The sequence below is a fragment of the Anabrus simplex genome, chromosome 1, assembly GCF_040414725.1.
Source record: "Anabrus simplex isolate iqAnaSimp1 chromosome 1, ASM4041472v1, whole genome shotgun sequence".
NCBI classification, from domain to species: Eukaryota; Metazoa; Arthropoda; class Insecta; order Orthoptera; family Tettigoniidae; genus Anabrus; species Anabrus simplex.
Genome location: NC_090265.1, coordinates 1,726,332,492 through 1,726,350,717, shown reverse-complemented (window position 1 = coordinate 1,726,350,717; position 18,226 = coordinate 1,726,332,492). Strand labels below are relative to the sequence as shown.

The window sequence follows — 18,226 nt, the reverse complement described above, 5'->3', positions numbered from 1 at the left end:
AGCAATGTCCTGGTGTGGAAATGGCAAACCATGGAAAACCATCCTCAGGGCTGCCAACAGTGGGGTTCGAACCCACTATCTCCTGAAATGCAAGTTCTCAGCTGCGAGCCCCAAACTGCATGGAACAGTTATTTTTGAAAATAGTGTGATATTAAGAATATTTTTTTAAATGTACAAAACAAGTTGCTTTTCCAGCTAATTCATTCCTTTTATATCTTAATTACTAATAAACATACTTTGCAGAAATACGCACAAAATGTCATTCATTGCGGCTGAGTTGCACAGCACCAGAACAAGTAGTGGAGACCTGCACAGCAGTATGTAGCATGTGCTGCCATGAAGAGTAGCAGCGGTATATTTTTGCAAGGTCATGGACACTGGGGTGCGATTGATCTACTTGCCAAACGCGTCTGCAGTCTGGCAGTCTCACTCAGTCAATGTGTCTGTACAGTTCTATCTAATGTCTGTTACTTTGTTAGTGTGTAGACGAATACTAAATTTCTTTTGAATTGTATATTCACGCTCTACTTCCACTTAATTGTAATGCACGTGTAATTATTGTTTCTTTGGTGAAGGTTTTATTGTATAATACTATTATTACCACATTTAAGTTGGTAGATTATCAGCCTTTATGTCGCTACAGAAATTTGCTCAGAGATCATCTAAACTTGTAGCTATTTACTTTTTTCAGTTTTGATGTCTACTTTCCTCCCAACTGTATCCCTCAGACCTGGGTACTTTTTGCTTTCAATAAATGTTTCTCCAAACCCAGCTTATAATTCCCAATCGTTACTACTGCTAAAAATGACACCAGCTTAATTTTGCCTTCTTTTTTCACACCACATTGACCTCAAGAGCTCCAAATAACACGTGATGTGTTTTGCATGTAGCCCAGTGATGGGCCACATATTCATTTGCAAAAAGCGAGATGAGAAACCTGGTCCCTTACTGACGCATGAGTGAAGTGTTACTGCCTATGTCCATGGTGGAGATATGTAGAGAAATGTTATTTAGCAAGGTCGAGAAGATGACAGAAAAAGTACAATTAGACAACCATCCTATATCAACAGTAATCAGAGAGAAAAAGGAACAGGCCCAAATCTTTTAAGACTTAAGGTACGTTATTGCTAAAAGAAAGGGAAGGGCATGAGATTGGAGGGCTGTTTAGGTGTCGTAAACCAAATACCATCAGTTTCAATTAAGAGCAAGTGTTGACCAAGGAAGGACAGACAGGAAAGATGAAAGCAAAGAGCCCAACACAAGTATGAAGAAGCAATACCAGACTCGGCTAGAGGACTATGGTCACGAACCCTTGTTCCCTAGTTGGAGCCCCTGGTCCCCTTTCAGCCGCTTCTAACATCAGGCAGGTGATACCATGGATGTTAATCTAATACACCAACCACGGGGAGAATCAATTTCCTGAGGCAATGATTGGAGGAGTACAGCTACACCAGCCAGACTTATCTGGAAATGTACTAAATTATCTCATAGTTTTGTATGTGTATGGTTGAAATCATAAACTGAATGCCAAACGTTTCTATTTGAAAACGACTGCATAACTGATACCAGGATGGCCGCAGAATTAGAAGAACGGCTTGAGAGTGCTCTTCAAACATTAAATAAAGGATCGGACGTGAACGGTTATCTAAAACGAGGCATCAAGGAAGACATACAGAAAGCGGTGAGTCTCACTGCATCAATGAAAGATATGCTAAACGACAGTACAAAGATAAATACCATATCACTGGCCGAAGCAAGGGAATGCCAAACAAACACAATTCCTAAGGAAAAGGACAGCCGTTTTGTGGGACAAGTGGCACCATCTGTCGGCGTGACGCATAAAATCACAAGCTTCAACCAACAGCTAGCGACACCTGGTGGAATGGAGATATAAACAGGTAGCAACAAACGAATGCATCTCACAAGGAAGAAGACAGTTCCTGCAGGGGTCAAGTGGCATCACCTGTTGGCAAAACGTACAACCCCACAAGAAGCAACCAGCGACTGGCGACAACTACCGGAAAGAAGAGGAATAGAGACGGAATGCCGCCGCTAAGCAACAATCGGACCAACCCAGTGAACAAGACTCAACTGATGCTGTCTACAGAAGAAATGCAGGAAACTAAGCGACTGAACCAACATGTACCTGACACTCGGGAACTGGACTGGCAAGGATTCACCCTTAGAAGCAACAGCGTAGCGATAGAGAGCGGCCAAAATCACAATACGCTGCTCACCAAAGAAATCGAGGATAGAATAACAGAAATAATAAGCCTACGGCTCAAGCAATAATAGGGAAGCTATCAAAGAATACTAGAAGCACAATAAAAGAAGAAATAAAATGCGAAATGAGCGCCACATGCAGATAATCTGGCCAGTCATTAAGCAAACAAGGAAGAATCAGGGGAGAATCACCAAGCAGAGAAAAACCAGAACAGGTAGAAGTGAGGAAAAAAGAGAGTGGAGAAGAAGTTAGCAAATTACTGCATGGAGAGCATTAGATGGAATCAGCCACCATTAACCTCCGTACTACTCGGAAATGGCAAGGAGACTAAGAAACAGAGATCAGGAAATAAAGGAAGCAAAGCCAATTGAGACCGGCGTGCTGAAACATGACGGACGAAAAATGTGGCTCTACGTGGATGAACTGCACGCGTGTACAAGACAGAAGGATGTAACAATGTTTCTAAAGGAAAAGACAGAAACCCCCGACTTCTGGCCAGAAGGGGTAAGGGTCAGATTTATTTTTGCCGCCAAGTGACACCAGGAGCAGAACTTACAAAACACCAGTAATAATAAAGACTATATAAGACTAATGATATGGAACGTAGGAGGCCTGAAATCCATAATCACCATGAACCCCCCTGCTCAACTTCCAAGAGAATGACGTATTAGTCTTCACAGAAACCCTCATCACAGTAGACATCAACATCAACACCTTCTATGGAATCCACTCACCAGCCAAGAAGGGAGAGAGAGGACGACCCTCAAGAGGACTAAGCTGCTTCATAAAACAGCATCTATAACCCCTCGGCCCTCAGCCTTATCAATCGGACGGATAACACTCTAACAGCCATCACAGGAAAAATTACAAAATAGGCACATACTTCACACCCAATAGCGAACCCGAGACCATTATTGACGATCTAGGTAAGGCACTAGAGAACACAGAAGATGATAAGCCGACAATTCTTGTAGGGGACCTAATTTGCCCCATAGACAATTGGGCCTCAGAAATCCAAATGATCAGTCTCATGGACTACTGGCAAAGACTGCTAAATCGGGAGGAGAAATACACATATATAGCACCAAATCGAAGGAGCACAATTGACCTAGTTTTCACGAACAGTCGAGGTCACGCTCAAGTAGAAGTAGAAGAAGTCGCGATCGGGAAACACCTTCCAGTCTAAGCACAGGAACACAGAAGCACGCAGGCAAACCCCTCAAGCCACAAGTATCAAGGCACATAGATGAAGAAAGTTGGCAAGCGACCAAATCAGAACTACCAACAATAATCCACATGATGAGGCAGGGAAACTTAGACAAGGGCACTGCATCTCTAAACGATATAATCACCCACGTCACCGCCAAAGTAACCAAACCCCACGCACCGCAAAGCCATGGTTTGATGAAGAATGTTATGTTATGAGACAAGGACGTTTCAAATCCTCCACGCTGCTAGGGAACATAGAAATGAAGTGCTAGTGGAGTACGCTGAAGAAAGTCGGAAGAGCAGACACCTACTGAAAGAAAAGATGACATATGATCTCTTAGAAGAACAGAAATTAATTGATGAGGCCGAGAAGAAAACCCTAAGATCGTCAAAGAAGACGAATTCAAGCCCCCATGTAAACATGGAACAATGGGAACTATACTTCAGTAACCTCCTCGGAGAGAGGGACAAAAGGTTAAACAACTTCCTGCCGCAAACAGCAAACACAGAAGTCGCGGAACCATTCACACCTGAAGAAGTCACTCACCCTGTAAGCAGTGGGAAGAATAACAAGGCGGCCGGCAGAGATGGGATCTACATGGAACACCTGAAGGGTACAATCCCACAGCAGTGGGGGAAGACACTTATAACCGTACTCTACAAAGGCAAAGGCAGGAAAAATGATCCAAACTCCAACAGGGGAACTGCCCTTGAAAGCGTAATGTTCAAACTCTTCTTCAGACTCCTCCTAGGATGCATAGAACAAAGACTACGTGCCAACATCGCAATGATTCAATATGGTTTCACCCAGGGCAAATCAACACTCCATGCTATTCAAGACGTCATCCAAGAAATAACAACGACCACTACCCCACTGTACGCTATCTTCATAGACTACTCGAAAGCATTCGGCAGCATCAACAGGAAGATACTCAAACATAAACTAGGGAATGTACTAGGTAAATCAAGCTATGAAATGGAAACAATCAAGTCAATTCTAAATCTAACTATGTGGCAATATACGATGGCATATCGATGTTGAAGGAAATCACCCAAACAAGAGGAGTCCTACAAGGAAACCAAATGAGGACGATTAGCTTCAACATAACGACGGCGGACATCAACTAGGTCAGTCACAAGAGATGTTAAGCTGTTCATGTACGCAGATGACATGGCCATCCTCTCCAGGAGCTTAGACAACCTAGAAACTACCATGGAGAACATCAGGAAATGGGCACAAGAAAACTCAATGGAAAAACAGCTCATAGATGAAAGCTGTGAAATTCAAGAAAGGAAGCAGAATATCAAATAGGCACCATCTCACATGCGGCGGATCAGCGTTAGAATTCGTACCCAGTTTTATATACCTGGGAGTAATTCTACGAACAACTGGAACCACACTTTCCCTGCATATACAAGAGAGAGCAACAGCCGCTACAAAAGCCATTCACAACATCCCTGAGGTGCAAAGCTTATCCCTGCCAACTGCGATAACGCTGTTTAAACTCAAAATTATGCCAGTTGCCACATACGGTATCCAGCTAATATGGACTTATCTGGCCATGTAATATCTTAAGAAACTAGAGAATGTTAAAATCAGATTTCTAAAGAGAGCTCTGTCAATCTCGAAGTTCACAAGAGATAGCTATACCTACATTATAGCGCAGGAATCTTTCTTCATAGAAGATATTAGAATATGCTTCGATCTTCCAGAAATGCAAGCTTATAAAACCGTCATTGAGGACAGGCAGAACACAGTAGGGAGGTACTAAAGGAAATAATGGAAACAGAAGCTATAAACACAGATTCCTGGAAAGGACCGAACTTTCAATCCCGCCACCTATACACACACGTTTTGCCGCCTATGGTTTCCATGGGAAGATATGTGAGAATGAAGCATATCACAATCCTAAGGAGGACTACATCAGTAAATTTTGTACCAAGTCATGTTCCAAATACCACTTAGTGTAATGTGAAAGTATAACTCAAACACTAAACATAATACCAAAAGACGGGTGACAGCTTAACTTAAACGTAACATAACGTAACGTAACGTAACATTGTGTCTAATAAAGTTGTAATAATAACTGATTTTTAAATCTAGCAATAGGAAGGAATTTGCTAACATAGCAATAATCACTTTCTAGATGTGGACCTCCCTTCTCATTTGCCAGCAGCATACGCCACATTAAGCTGCAAAAGTAAGAAGAGTGTTATGGTGAAGTCCACTGACTAAGATCACAAATATTTTGAGATTGGACACTTTTGTGCTCTAATAGATCTTGTGCACATTGGATATTCTGTACACTGGATGGTTACAGAAACGGTTTTGTTAACTCTCTTTAAAGTAATCTGGTAGTTTGTTAAGAAGGAATCCATACTTTCCAGTGTCGACTGTTTAAATGTAACCTATGAACACACACAAGTTCAGTATAAAAATTATGCTATAACATACCTGTTGCTGATGATGGCTCCAAGAGCATTAACTTGTCCACTATTATTTCGTAAATAATCTTTCCAGATTATAGTCGTATGTATTGATTGAATAATTAAAACTACATTTTTGTTAAGTTATATATAGCCAATATGGAACAATATGCATATGATTACTTGCATTGAGTATTCATTAGTAGATGGTCCAATGCGCTCTATAAAATGGCTACCCACAGCAAGAAAGTGTTTGATGAAAAAGATATTTTCGATATTTTATGTGACAATAGTGGCTCAGAGAGTGATGTCAGCAAAGATAATAGAGAATGAAGATTACACTGAAAGTATGTAGGCTAATTAAATTTTTTGCACAAATGGCGCAGGAAAGGATATATTATTATTCAGATAGTTTTGAAGTTTACCATACAAAGGCAAATTATCTTTAGAATATTTTTTTTATTTATTTATTATTTATTAATGCCTTTTTTTCAGTGGCGAAGTTAGGGCTCGAGGCCCTCTCTTCCACTTAACCACATACTAATCAAAACCATACATAAAGTTATGAGATATTTAAAATAGTTAAAACCAAACAAAAAATTAATAGAATTGAGAGCAATTTTAAATACATTACTAAGTTAATAATAAAACTAATTAAAAGTAAGAACTCTTAATAATGACTTATCCTCAGGCGCGCACACATTCATACTTCAACCATTCAGTTAGCTGTCCTCAGCAGGTAGTCTCGGCAGGTGACCTTAAACCTTTGTAAAGAGCTAGTTTCTCTGACCTGAGCTGGCAGGGAATTCCATAATCTGGTGCCGGTCACTACAAACGATCTATTAATTTTATTTGTGCGGTGCACTGGAATAGAGAGAGTGGATCTGGAACGTGTATTTAAGTTGTGAAATGATGATAGAAAGGTGAATTTAGAAGAAATATACAGTGGCTGACTTTCCGCTAGTACTCTAAATACCATCGTTAAAATGTGTAGCTGCCGACGTTTATCAGGCTTCAGCCATGAGAGAGCCTTATAGTATGGAGTAATGTGAACATCGTACCCAATATTGTAAATAAATCGCACGCAGGAATTCAGTGCTCGTTGAAGTTTAAGTGTATCTTCTCTTGTCATATCAACTAGAACAACGTCACAATAATCAAGAATAGGGAGAACCAGTGTCTGTATTAGTTTGGCCTTAAGCTCAAATGGAAATACATCCCTTTGCCGTTTAAGAGGGTGTAGCGCTCCAAAAATCTTTTTACAGATGATTTTCGTGTGATCAGACCAATCAAGTGTTTCATTCATAATTACGCCCAGATTTTTAACTGTTTTATTGTAGTGAATAATGTTACCATTCAGTAGGATAGGCGGGATAGCAATATTGTTTGAGAAGTTCAGTAATTTTCGTGTTCCTATTATGATTGCCTGAGATTTTGTGGCGTTTAGTATAAGAGAATTTCGTTGTGCATATATACTGAGTCGTCGGAGGTCATTGTTAATATCTTGTATTGTTTCATCTAAGTCTGAAGTCTTGCAGTGTCGATAAATCTGAAGATCGTCAGCATAGAGGTGATGTGTGTTATTTCCTGTCACCGATGATATGTCATTGATATAAATACAGAAAAGTAAGGGCCCTAGAATACTGCCCTGTGGGGCACCACTAAGTTTCATTTTCCATTTAGAGACCTTGTCGTTTACTGTTACACGCTGCTGACGGTTACTCAAATAAGAACTAAAAAACTTAAGCGCAGCCAGGTCAAAATTTAGTAGTTCCATTTTCTTTATCATAGTCTGAATGTCTATAGTGTCAAAGGCGCTACTGAAGTCAAGAAGGATAAGTATAGTAAGCAGTCGTTTGTCCATAGCATTTCTAATGTCTTCAGTAACCTTCAAAAGTGCTGTCGCGGTACTGTGCCCCTTCTTAAATCCAGACTGCAAAGGGTCCAAAAGAGCATTTTTATTTAGGTACTCCAGAACCTGCTCGTATACTAAACGTTCGAAGGCTTTAGAAAGCGCAGGGAGTATGGACACCGGACGATAGTCAGAGGGTGATTGTGGGTCTAAACTCTTAGGTACCGGTATAATATTGGCTGTTTTCCAAACAGTTGGGAAAGTTCCGTTTAGTAAACAAACGTTCAGTATGTGCGTCAGTATAGGCAGGACAGCACCCATAATGTTATGTATAAAAGCAATAGGAATATCGTCTACACCTGTGGCCTTTGATTTAATCGAGTACAAAGCCTTTTTAACCTGATTTTCTGTGACACTGTGAAATGTGAATGGTGGATTGGCTGGAGGGGAGGGCGGTGAGACGGTACAGTTAATTGGGGTAGGTTGAATATTTATTCTACTAAAGTAATCGTTCAGTTCGTCAAGTGGAATGTCAGGAGTTGTCTGTCTCTGTTGATGTTTTCCTATTCCCAGAGCTCTCAGTTGGTCCCAAGCACGATTAGAATTTATGTTGTTAGCTAAATTCCGGAAATATGCACATTTTTTATTTCTGATTAATTGCTTTGTGCGATTTCTTAAGATCCGGTAAGATTCGAAGTCTGCGTCATCTAGGGTATGCTTATAATGTCGAAATAAAGAGTCACGGTGGGCCATCATTCTCTTGGTTTCATCATCTAGCCATGGACAAGAAGGGCGAGAAACCTTTATTCGACGTTTGGGGGCATGTCTGTCATATAAGCTCTTTACCATCGTATTAAACAAGTTAACTTTAGCGTCAGTATCATTTAGACTCCGTATATCGTCCCACGGTAGTTGATAAGCGTCATATTTCAAGTAATCCAAGTTTAAGTCCTTCGTATTTCTGACAGTTATGTACTTGGGTTTGTATTTAGGCACTTTGAGGGAATAGGATAAATATATAAGGTCGTGGGTCGAAATGGATGGTACAGGGATTTGTCCATGGGTTATTACTTTACCTGGGTTGTTCGTTATAATGAGATCTATGAGTGTGTGTGATAAACGGTTTGTTGCATACACGTGGTTCGTGGGTTGTAGTGGGAGAATGGTCATGTTACAGGTACTAAACAAATCTACTAATCGTTTACTGTCATGAGTCGTATTAAGTAGGTTACAGTTAAAGTCACCCATAATGATTATGTGTTCATAAATAGCCTGGAAGTCTAGTAAAGACGTTTCGAATTCGGTCATATCAGTTACACCAGGCGGTTTGTATATGACAGAAAACATCACTTTTTGTCTGTTGATATTTACTTCAACGAACATGAATTCCGGCCGTGTTCGTACACCCTGGGAAGAAGTACATATCACTCGGCTCTGTAGATCGTTTCTACAGTAAATCGCTGTCCCGCCACCACGCCTTCCATCCGACCGATCGAAGCGTATTAGATCATATCGATCGATATCAACCATGGAGGAAGGGATGCTAGGAGACAGCCAGGTTTCAGAGATGCAAAGTATATGTAAATTATTTTCCGTTAGTATTGCTTGAATTTCGTCGTAGTGCGCCGGAAGAGAAAGAGCATTTACATGGCAACACTGTAGACTGTAAGAAGAGGACGACAATGCATGTTTCAACAGAGTACCGGTACTTGCTGAGAAGGGAGAGACCGAGAGTGAGGGATTATTGATACTGTCACTGCCAAGGTCAGGTCCAGGTGCACAATAACTGTCTAGCTGAATACTAAGAATTCCAACAAGTAGATTATAAGATAACAATACATGCTATTTAGAAGAAGGAAACTCACCTCGACTTCCTGGAGAATGAGACAGCTAACAATCACTTGCCGGCATTTACACACACATTCACACATTCTTAAAAACACTATAATAATAACAACAACAATAATAATTACAAGAAACATAGTTGTTAACGTTTATCCCACTAAAACTTTAAAGATTTCAAATCCGCATTCGTGGTAATAATCTTCTTAGTGCCGTCTGGAAGCAGAACTACAATACGACCATCTAGTGTCCACACATTTCTCATGCCGAATCTGTCCCGAGCAGAATTTAAAATTGCCTTACGTGTTCTTGTCAGCGATTCAGTGATCAGGATTTTCGTGCCTCTTAGCTTGCGCTTAGCACCCCACACGCCTTCACGTTCCCAGTAGCGAGTGAACTTGACGATAATCGGCCGCTTACCCGCTGTTAGTACCTCTGCTGCTGTCCTCTGAGGCTTTCCAATTCGGTGGATTCTATCGATCCCTTCCATGGGCACTTCCAACTCTAGATGTTTGGAGAATACGTCCTTCACTTTTCTGTAAATGTCTTCATTTGGTTCCTCGGCGATACCATGTATGAGCAAACAGTTTCTTCTACTGTACTGCTCTGCCTCATCCAGTAGCTCGTCATGTTCCTCCAGTTTATGTTGAAGATCATTTAGTTCATCTCTAAGCGACTTGAGTTCACTGGTTATCGCTGACCTAAATTCCATGAATTCCTGCCTCAAGGAAGCTAGGGAATTACCAGCAGGGTTGGTTGTGCTGGAGCCTTGGGAGCCATCAACAAGTTCTAGGCGTGCCTCGAACCTGTTCATAGCTGCTTCAAATTTATCCAGTCTTTCGTGTGCACCTTTGACTGAAGGCATCTTCCAACGTACACTAGTTACTAGTTACAACTTAACACCACTTTTCACACAACTTACGGACTATATATGCTGTTTTAAATGCAGTTAGCGCGGGATAAACACGGAGCACACTCACAGCGTCACCTCAAAGTCCGCCATTTTTGAGAATATATTTTCTCTTGAACAGAAGTCTTTTGTGGTAAATGGAACAAGAATTTTACATTTGAGTAAAAAATGTTGACAAAATTTATCGATATAATAAAATTTCATAAGAGCTCCCATTTTTGTTATTATTATTATTATTATTGTTATCGAACAATTAATATATTCCTTCCAACTTCTAGGTCCTTCCTATCCCATCGTCGCCATAAGACCTACTGTATATGTGTCGGTGCGACGTCAAGCCCCTAGCAAAAAAAAAGTATTATTAATATTGTTGCTATTCTTCTTATTTTTTCTCGTATTACAATTCTTAAGACCTATGCAAGCATTCTTAATGAGCATTTGCCTATTATTTATTATTAATATTTTAATTTAGAGAGTACTTGTAGGATGTTATTTAAATTCAGAGAATTTAATCCAGATAAGAATATCCTAACTCACATTTCAGAACTTTAAGTCAGTTAACTTCACATTCTGGTAGTAGATTGTGTGCATTTCTATCTTTAATATTATTACATGTTCAGTGAGAAATGTATAGGTTGTTTAAAATTAAATTGCTCCACACTGGCCAATACCCAAATGAAAAAAACATAAAATAAAGATCGTGGTACAGATCGTGACTGGCAAAGGCCAAGGCAACAAGCCCTGAGCAAGTGATGGGCCTCTTAGGAGTGAGTTAACAAGAGGCTCACCTAATAGCACAATAAAAACTCAAAATTTATCAAAGGTTGGTTTAATGAATGAAAGGAACCCAGATAATGACAATTTATCAATTTTTTTTTTAAATCATGGAAAACATGTGATTAAACTCTGCATTAGGCTGTGGAACAGCATCATCTTTTTTACATTACATCTTAGTAGAACATACCAGTTCACATATAGCGAGACTACTTACAATGCGTAGATTCATTCATATCATAATAGTAAAAATAACACCTGGACTCATAACAATAGAAAGGTAGATCTTTCCAACAGACCTTTCGTCCCCACATTATACAAGCAACAATACCACCCTATTAAACTCTCTCAGGCATCAACGAAAAGCATCAATCAATTGTTCTCATTTCGGTACTCAAGGAACAGATAAAACGATGAACAAAACCCTGACCATGGAGAAATAAAAATCAGGGCGAGAAACGAGAGCATGTGCAAATGCCCCCAAGAAAGAAGACGTAAATGCATACATTCCTGCCATGATTAAAATATCAAAATAAAGATAAATGAGAGGGTTAACAAAGGAACTGGGCATGCCAAACAAAAGGTGGACGAATAAAATAAAAACTAAGATAAAATCCAACAGTCGATATACACCCCGATAAGCCACCCATTCACACATGCTTGCATACTAGCACCCAGGCTCAATAAACAACAACAGAAAAAGAAAATGGTCACCTGCATCCATCAATGGACCAAACCAAGCAATGTGTAACACAAAGTCAGAACAAGAGCGTTCCCAAACAGCACGGTACATGTGCACATGCATATAATTCCAGAAATGGGATCAGAAAATCCCGATAATCTCCCCAAGCTTCATCAAGGTCGTAATCCGTACAGACTGGGTGATACCTCACACCGACACGAATTACGGCTGGTACAGAGGATGAATTTTACGCAACAAGCATACTCATGTAATCAACTCACGGACCATATTGTCATAGAAAAAAATATAATCACACAAGACACAGAGAAACACACTCTTCATTCATACTGTGGAATAATCAGGAGTATATCAACCAAATTCAAGACATAAGAAATGCAATGAGAAATGAATCAGGAAACACACATATGATAATCAACAAAAAAAGGATATCATTACCCTGAGTTTTCAATATACAAAACAAAACAGACCTTCCCAAAACGTGAAAGGTGACTGAATTTCATTTTAAATCATCTGAAAACAGTTTTAGACATTAAAAATGCTGCGCCGACATGTATGGAGCTCATAGTTTTGTTTAACCAAAATGGCACAAACTAGAATAAGTCAAGTCAGAGAGAGAATTGTAAACTATCTGGTGGAAAGATAAACCTTCTACAACAGAAGCGCTAAGGCTGCCCCCTATCGTATTACATGGAAGTTACAATGTCGTCACAATCATGAAGCTGTATGGAGCCATTACTCTTGATTACGTAGCTTAGGCAAGGACCAAACTAACACGAAGATTAATTTAAAGAAAAGCTATACAGACATGGCTCAACACTCATAAGGAACTCAAGAATCAGAAGGAAATATTTAAGCTGAGCTTATCTCAGCTTTAAACTTGCAGCACTAGCTCCCATATCTGCACTAACCAGTACTAAACATCTGATCAACAGTGGTTTAAACCTAGATTATAGAATGGCTTACATGATATTGTACAGATCACATTGCCAAAGGCATCAGGTGACAATAATAAATATTTTAGACTACCTACAAGCCATGTCCAACTCCTCTTCAGATAAATGTAACACAAAATGTACAATCTATATAGCATTACTAAAATGGTATAAGAGAAGGGAAAGTGATCTAGTAAAGAAAATGCACTGTACAGCATATGTCAAAGGAAAACAATACAACTCCATCTACTGAATATACAAATCTGGTGTTGGTTACATTTTTCCTTTATCTCACTTCATAATACCTGTATTCATAACATTCCTGTCCTATCTCTTCATTATTTTCACTTTTATACCTACTTACACAATTTCATACAGTAATTGAGCCATTCTTTTGAATACATTTTCATGAGGCCTCCTGTTTCTTACTAAAATTTTGCACTTACCTTATATACTTTTAATAATTTAGAGAGAATCGTATCTTACCTGATTGATTTCCACAGCTTCTACTTTGATAGGTTCAGTCTTAACTAAGATATCATCCAGAGGATCTTCCACTGCTGATGCTTCATCCTGAATTAATACATAAGATAACCAAGAGTAACAAACAGAGAAAAGAGCAAATTTGGTAATTAATAAATTGGCATAAAAACACAAAGGAAGGTATGGTTTCCCAAATGAAGATTTAGCTGTATGGATGCCCACACCAATTTTAATTGACTTGTACACGAGTTTTTCATAAGAGAAGAAGCTTTACTCACCTCGTCAATGTTCTCTTCCTTCGGCCAAACTGCTTCCTCTTTGATAGTTATTTCCTCCATCACATATACCTAAGAGAAAATGTACAAAATTAGAACTTTATGCACGAAGGTGAAGGTATAACAAGGCACTCCTGATGGAGAACTGTGTGACATAAACAACTTGAATATATTTAATATTCTTCCAACACCTGCTGCAAAAAACTACCTTCATTTCTTTTTTAGTACATTAATAATAACACTAATAATAATAGTGATTTAACATTGGTGTGTGGCCTCCAGAGAGGCCAAGTGCAGGTCTTTTGAGTTGACGCTCTGTAGGCGACCTGTATGTCTGTCTGGATGCGGCCCTACTTAAGATGAATTCCAAATTATGACGACGGAATAAGCACCCAGCCCCCGAGCCAGAAGATTTAATCAATGAACTTTAAAATCCCTGAACCAGCCGGGTATAAAACGTGGGACCCTTTGGACCAAAAGCAGCTTGTTAGCCATTTAGCTGTGGAGAAAATCCACTGATGAGATACATTTTGTCTGCGCAGGCATATACAAGATAAAGGGGGTACAGAATGGGTATTTTCCCAAAAATGTACTTTAAAATTATTTCTTAATACTCCAAATGTGCTCTTTGAAATGGCGTATGAATTATGATCATCTCGTAACTTCAAGTGGGTTTAACAAAATATTATATATGATGGTTCAATTTAAAAAAACGAGAAATACAAGGTGATGTGTGGAGAGTGCAATTTGGAGAACAAACAGAATTATTCATTACAGATGATCGCACACCGCATAGGATTAAATTATGAATGGACCAGTTCTCAGAAATGAAGACTGATTATTATCGTCCAGAAGTCAGAATATATACTGCTCTCAGTTGCACAGCGGTGTGGTAAATCTGGCGTTTATGATTTCCAATGTGCTGAATATATCTGCTTTGACAATGTAAGAGAAGCTGAATGTTGAATTCCACAATTTACATGAGAGTTCCCTTATTTTTCCCACTTTCTGTGATAAATCTTAATATTATTTTGAATAGATACAAATAAACATCTTCTCTGGAGTATGGACAGTAAAGAATAACAACAGCATGCAATGGCCTGATTTTAATGATCAAGTGACAGCCCAATAAGGATCATTCAAAGTACACGAGCAAATAATTACTGTTTTTTAACACTTAAGACACAATGGTGATCTGGTGATACCATTCATTTAGTACTGCTCTAGTAATACAGCACCCATAATTTATTGCTATTCTAAAAAGTATATAACAATGATTTTATGACATCTTCAGTAAATCTGTCAGTGAAGGATAAAAAGAGAGAGTCCATCATGTACGTCTGATGACAAGAATGATATTAACGTGAGATATATTCATTGGTGGGTAGTTGGTGAATAGAATGGAACTGTTGAGGCTGAGATTTTTTTCTACGCAGGCATATAAAAGATAAAGGGGGTACAGAATGGGTATTTTGCCGAAAATTTATTTTAAAATTATTTCTTAATACTCCAAATGTGCTCTTTGAAATGGCGTATGAATTATGATCATCTCGTAACTTCAAGTGGGTTTAACAAAATATTATATATGATGGTTCAATTTAAAAAAACGAGAAATACAAGGTGATGTGTGGAGAGTGCAATTTGGAGAACAAACAGAATTATTCATTACAGATGATCGCACACCGCATAGGATTAAATTATGAATGGACCAGTTCTCAGAAATGAAGAATGTCAAATTAATACGATATGTTGAACAGTCTCAACTAATTTGATATGTACATTTATAAGCCTCAGATGCTATTGAATTTTAATAGGTTTCAAGACTCAAATTTTAAGTGTACAATACAAAAGAAGGTTATTATAAAGGCTGTGGATGCTTGGTAGAAGAGCGAAACAAGTCCCTGTTAATCTAGTATTGTAACAATTTACATAGGACCAAGCTGCAACAAGCACAGTGAGCCACCATAGCTGTAGTCAAAGGGACGCACCAACACATAGGTCGTTGTAAAGGATAATACATCAACATCCAAGATTCTCAGAACTGAAGTCCCGTTTTGACCAAGCTCCTATTCAAAATAAACAGCTTCCAAGCTATATGTCAACTCATCAATTCAAGACTAGTTTGAGGAAACAACCAACAAGTTGTACCTAGCTGTTCACAATCAATAAATGATTGCAGCAAGCATCAAATTAATGCGATATGTTGAACATTCTCAACCAATTTGATATGTACATTTATAAGCCTCAGATACTATTTAGTTTTAATAGGGTTCAAGGCTCAAATTTTAAGTGTACAATACAAAAAGCTTACTAACAATTGAGTTATAAAAAACGAAGAAATGTATGAGAATTTTAGCCACATCTTATTGTTGTTGGGATTCTACCATCTTATGGTACATCAGTGTTAATAGAACCAATGTCTATTCTAATTTTAGCACTGTTATTTTAATTGTTAATCCTTTCATGATGTATATAATTATCACTGTGTTAATGTATTTTATTATTTAGTATCAAGATCATAATTAAGTACAAATTAGATATAAGTAAAATTAATGATGATATGACTTAATCTTGAAACAAGTTATAAAAGCTAACGATGCTTGGTAGACAAGCGAAACATGTCCCTGTTAATGTAGAATTGTAGTAGAAAGAATTTCTAGCAATAAAAGTTTGTTTTATCGTGTTTTTGCATATTATACTGCAAATTTGTGTAGGGTAACGTGGTAAAATAGTATATATGGAACACTTGTGTTTAAAATACTTTCAGGGCATGTTGTTAGGAAGTGGCAGTATTATATTTTCTACTGATGAAAACAGAGAGACCGACAATAAAAGTTCGTGTGACAGTTATTAAGCCAAAGGGTGTTATCTCACCTCAAATTACTACTACTACTGATACTGTCGAAAGTGAAGATGACAATTATCTTAATATTAACCAGCGAAATGCAAGTCACCACGATGGCAAACCTAAACTCAATTTTCAATTTCAAAAACTAAAATCATTTGGACATTGCTAAGTGCAGAGATTTAAAAATTTTAACATTAAAAGACAACACAGTTTAATGAATCTAGGAGTGACAATGACATGTATATGAAATAATCATTACTATGCCAAGTAATAATTCAAATTTGCAAATTTAATTACAGAAAGTGGATATAAATAATTAACTGTTTACAGTAAAGACATACGCGCCTACAAAATTACAGGACATATACATGGATATAACGTAAATCATGAAAAAAATGTCATCTATATAGATTCAAAATTTAGGCGAGTGCAGAATTTTTAGTAAGACCTTACATTGTGTTTTAATTTAGCAGTTTGGCAGTTTTAGCAGTTTTAGCGGTACTAGAGCAGGGAAAGGGTTAAAACTTAAGAGCAATACGTTTTCGTATACAAGTGGAAATTCGAGATCTCTTGTTCAGGTATCACAACATAGCAGCTAACTGAAGCAGACGAGAGCTCTAAGCAGTTATAACTGCGAGCCGCTGGATAGCGTTTTCTCCTAGGTAAGCCATGCGTTTTCGAGGGAGTTCACGGTATCATTTTTCTAACCAACCTACTTGGTGTAACCGTAGCAACCCTGCAGGCAGTGAGTGATGTAAGGTATAGCTGGATAGTCAGGCATTCTTTCCTAACAACCGTGCAAGGCTATGACTAGGAGACACAGTATTATGTTCTTTTGTAGCTTCTGCCTCCACATGAAAATAAACTATAATTGACAAGCTTAGTATGTTATGAACAATAATTTTGGTTTTCTCGTATATTCTACTCAAGAGTAAGTAATTGACTATAACATACTAGCTCGTTGATACTAACGCATTAAGAACGCGACGGCACTCGATATAACCGTAAGTGGTGATGTCATAAACCCAACGATCTGTATTTGGAGATGGTCGATAAATCACAGCCTGCTATTTTGACAGGGATATATCAGATACGCTATGACGGAAGTATCTGTGACAAAATATCGTTTACGAAACATCGTTTACGTCATGCACTTGAATCACGTTCACAAGTCTATGTTATCTGCTGTAGCTATGTGAAGCCAGCGCTACCTAGGTTATAACCGCCAACTACTTGAGTGAAGCGAACTTCTGTTTCAGGGGTTTACCCGAGAGATAGCACAACTGTATTTTTTTAAACACAAAAAACAAGGTAGCATTTTTAAATGAGAATAGGGTATGTACGTTCGTTTTCTTCTACCTAAGTACCTTAAGTACTGAAACCTATGGTTGATGAACATATTTATAGAATAGAAAATCTCAATTAAATAACTTTTCATTAATGTTCAATTTATTTCACATTGAGTTTTAAAAAATTGTGACAAGTTGGGAAAACTCCCAGTTGCCTCAGAGATCAAGGGAATCACCATTTCTATTCCTGTCTTTATGTGGTTGGTCTCTCAGTAAATCAGTGCTTTTTACTCACAAGTGCATCGTGTAGTGAATGATTTTAATTAATTATTTATAACAGATGAATATAATAACACATAGATAGATTAATAATTATAAATAGATTAATAATAATAAATAGATCCATAGATAAATATGTTTAGTAAGAGACAAAGTAATGGTCCTATGTGGAGTTTTTA

General features: G+C 38.2%; 1 protein-coding gene across 2 annotated transcripts in view; it reads right to left on the bottom strand.

Moving 5' to 3' along the window:
* Positions 1–18,226, bottom strand: part of LOC136882341 (zinc finger protein 501) — a 165,351-nt gene that overhangs the window by 7,252 nt on the left and 139,873 nt on the right. For both annotated transcript variants that reach the window (XM_067154962.2, XM_067154945.2), the window contains 2 exons: positions 13,635–13,703; positions 13,360–13,446 (listed from right to left, as the gene is read on the bottom strand). In XM_067154962.2, the coding sequence (XP_067011063.1) occupies positions 13,694–13,703 (10 nt within the window). In that variant the 3' untranslated portion in view covers positions 13,360–13,446; positions 13,635–13,693. The remainder of the gene's footprint in view (positions 1–13,359; positions 13,447–13,634; positions 13,704–18,226) is intronic.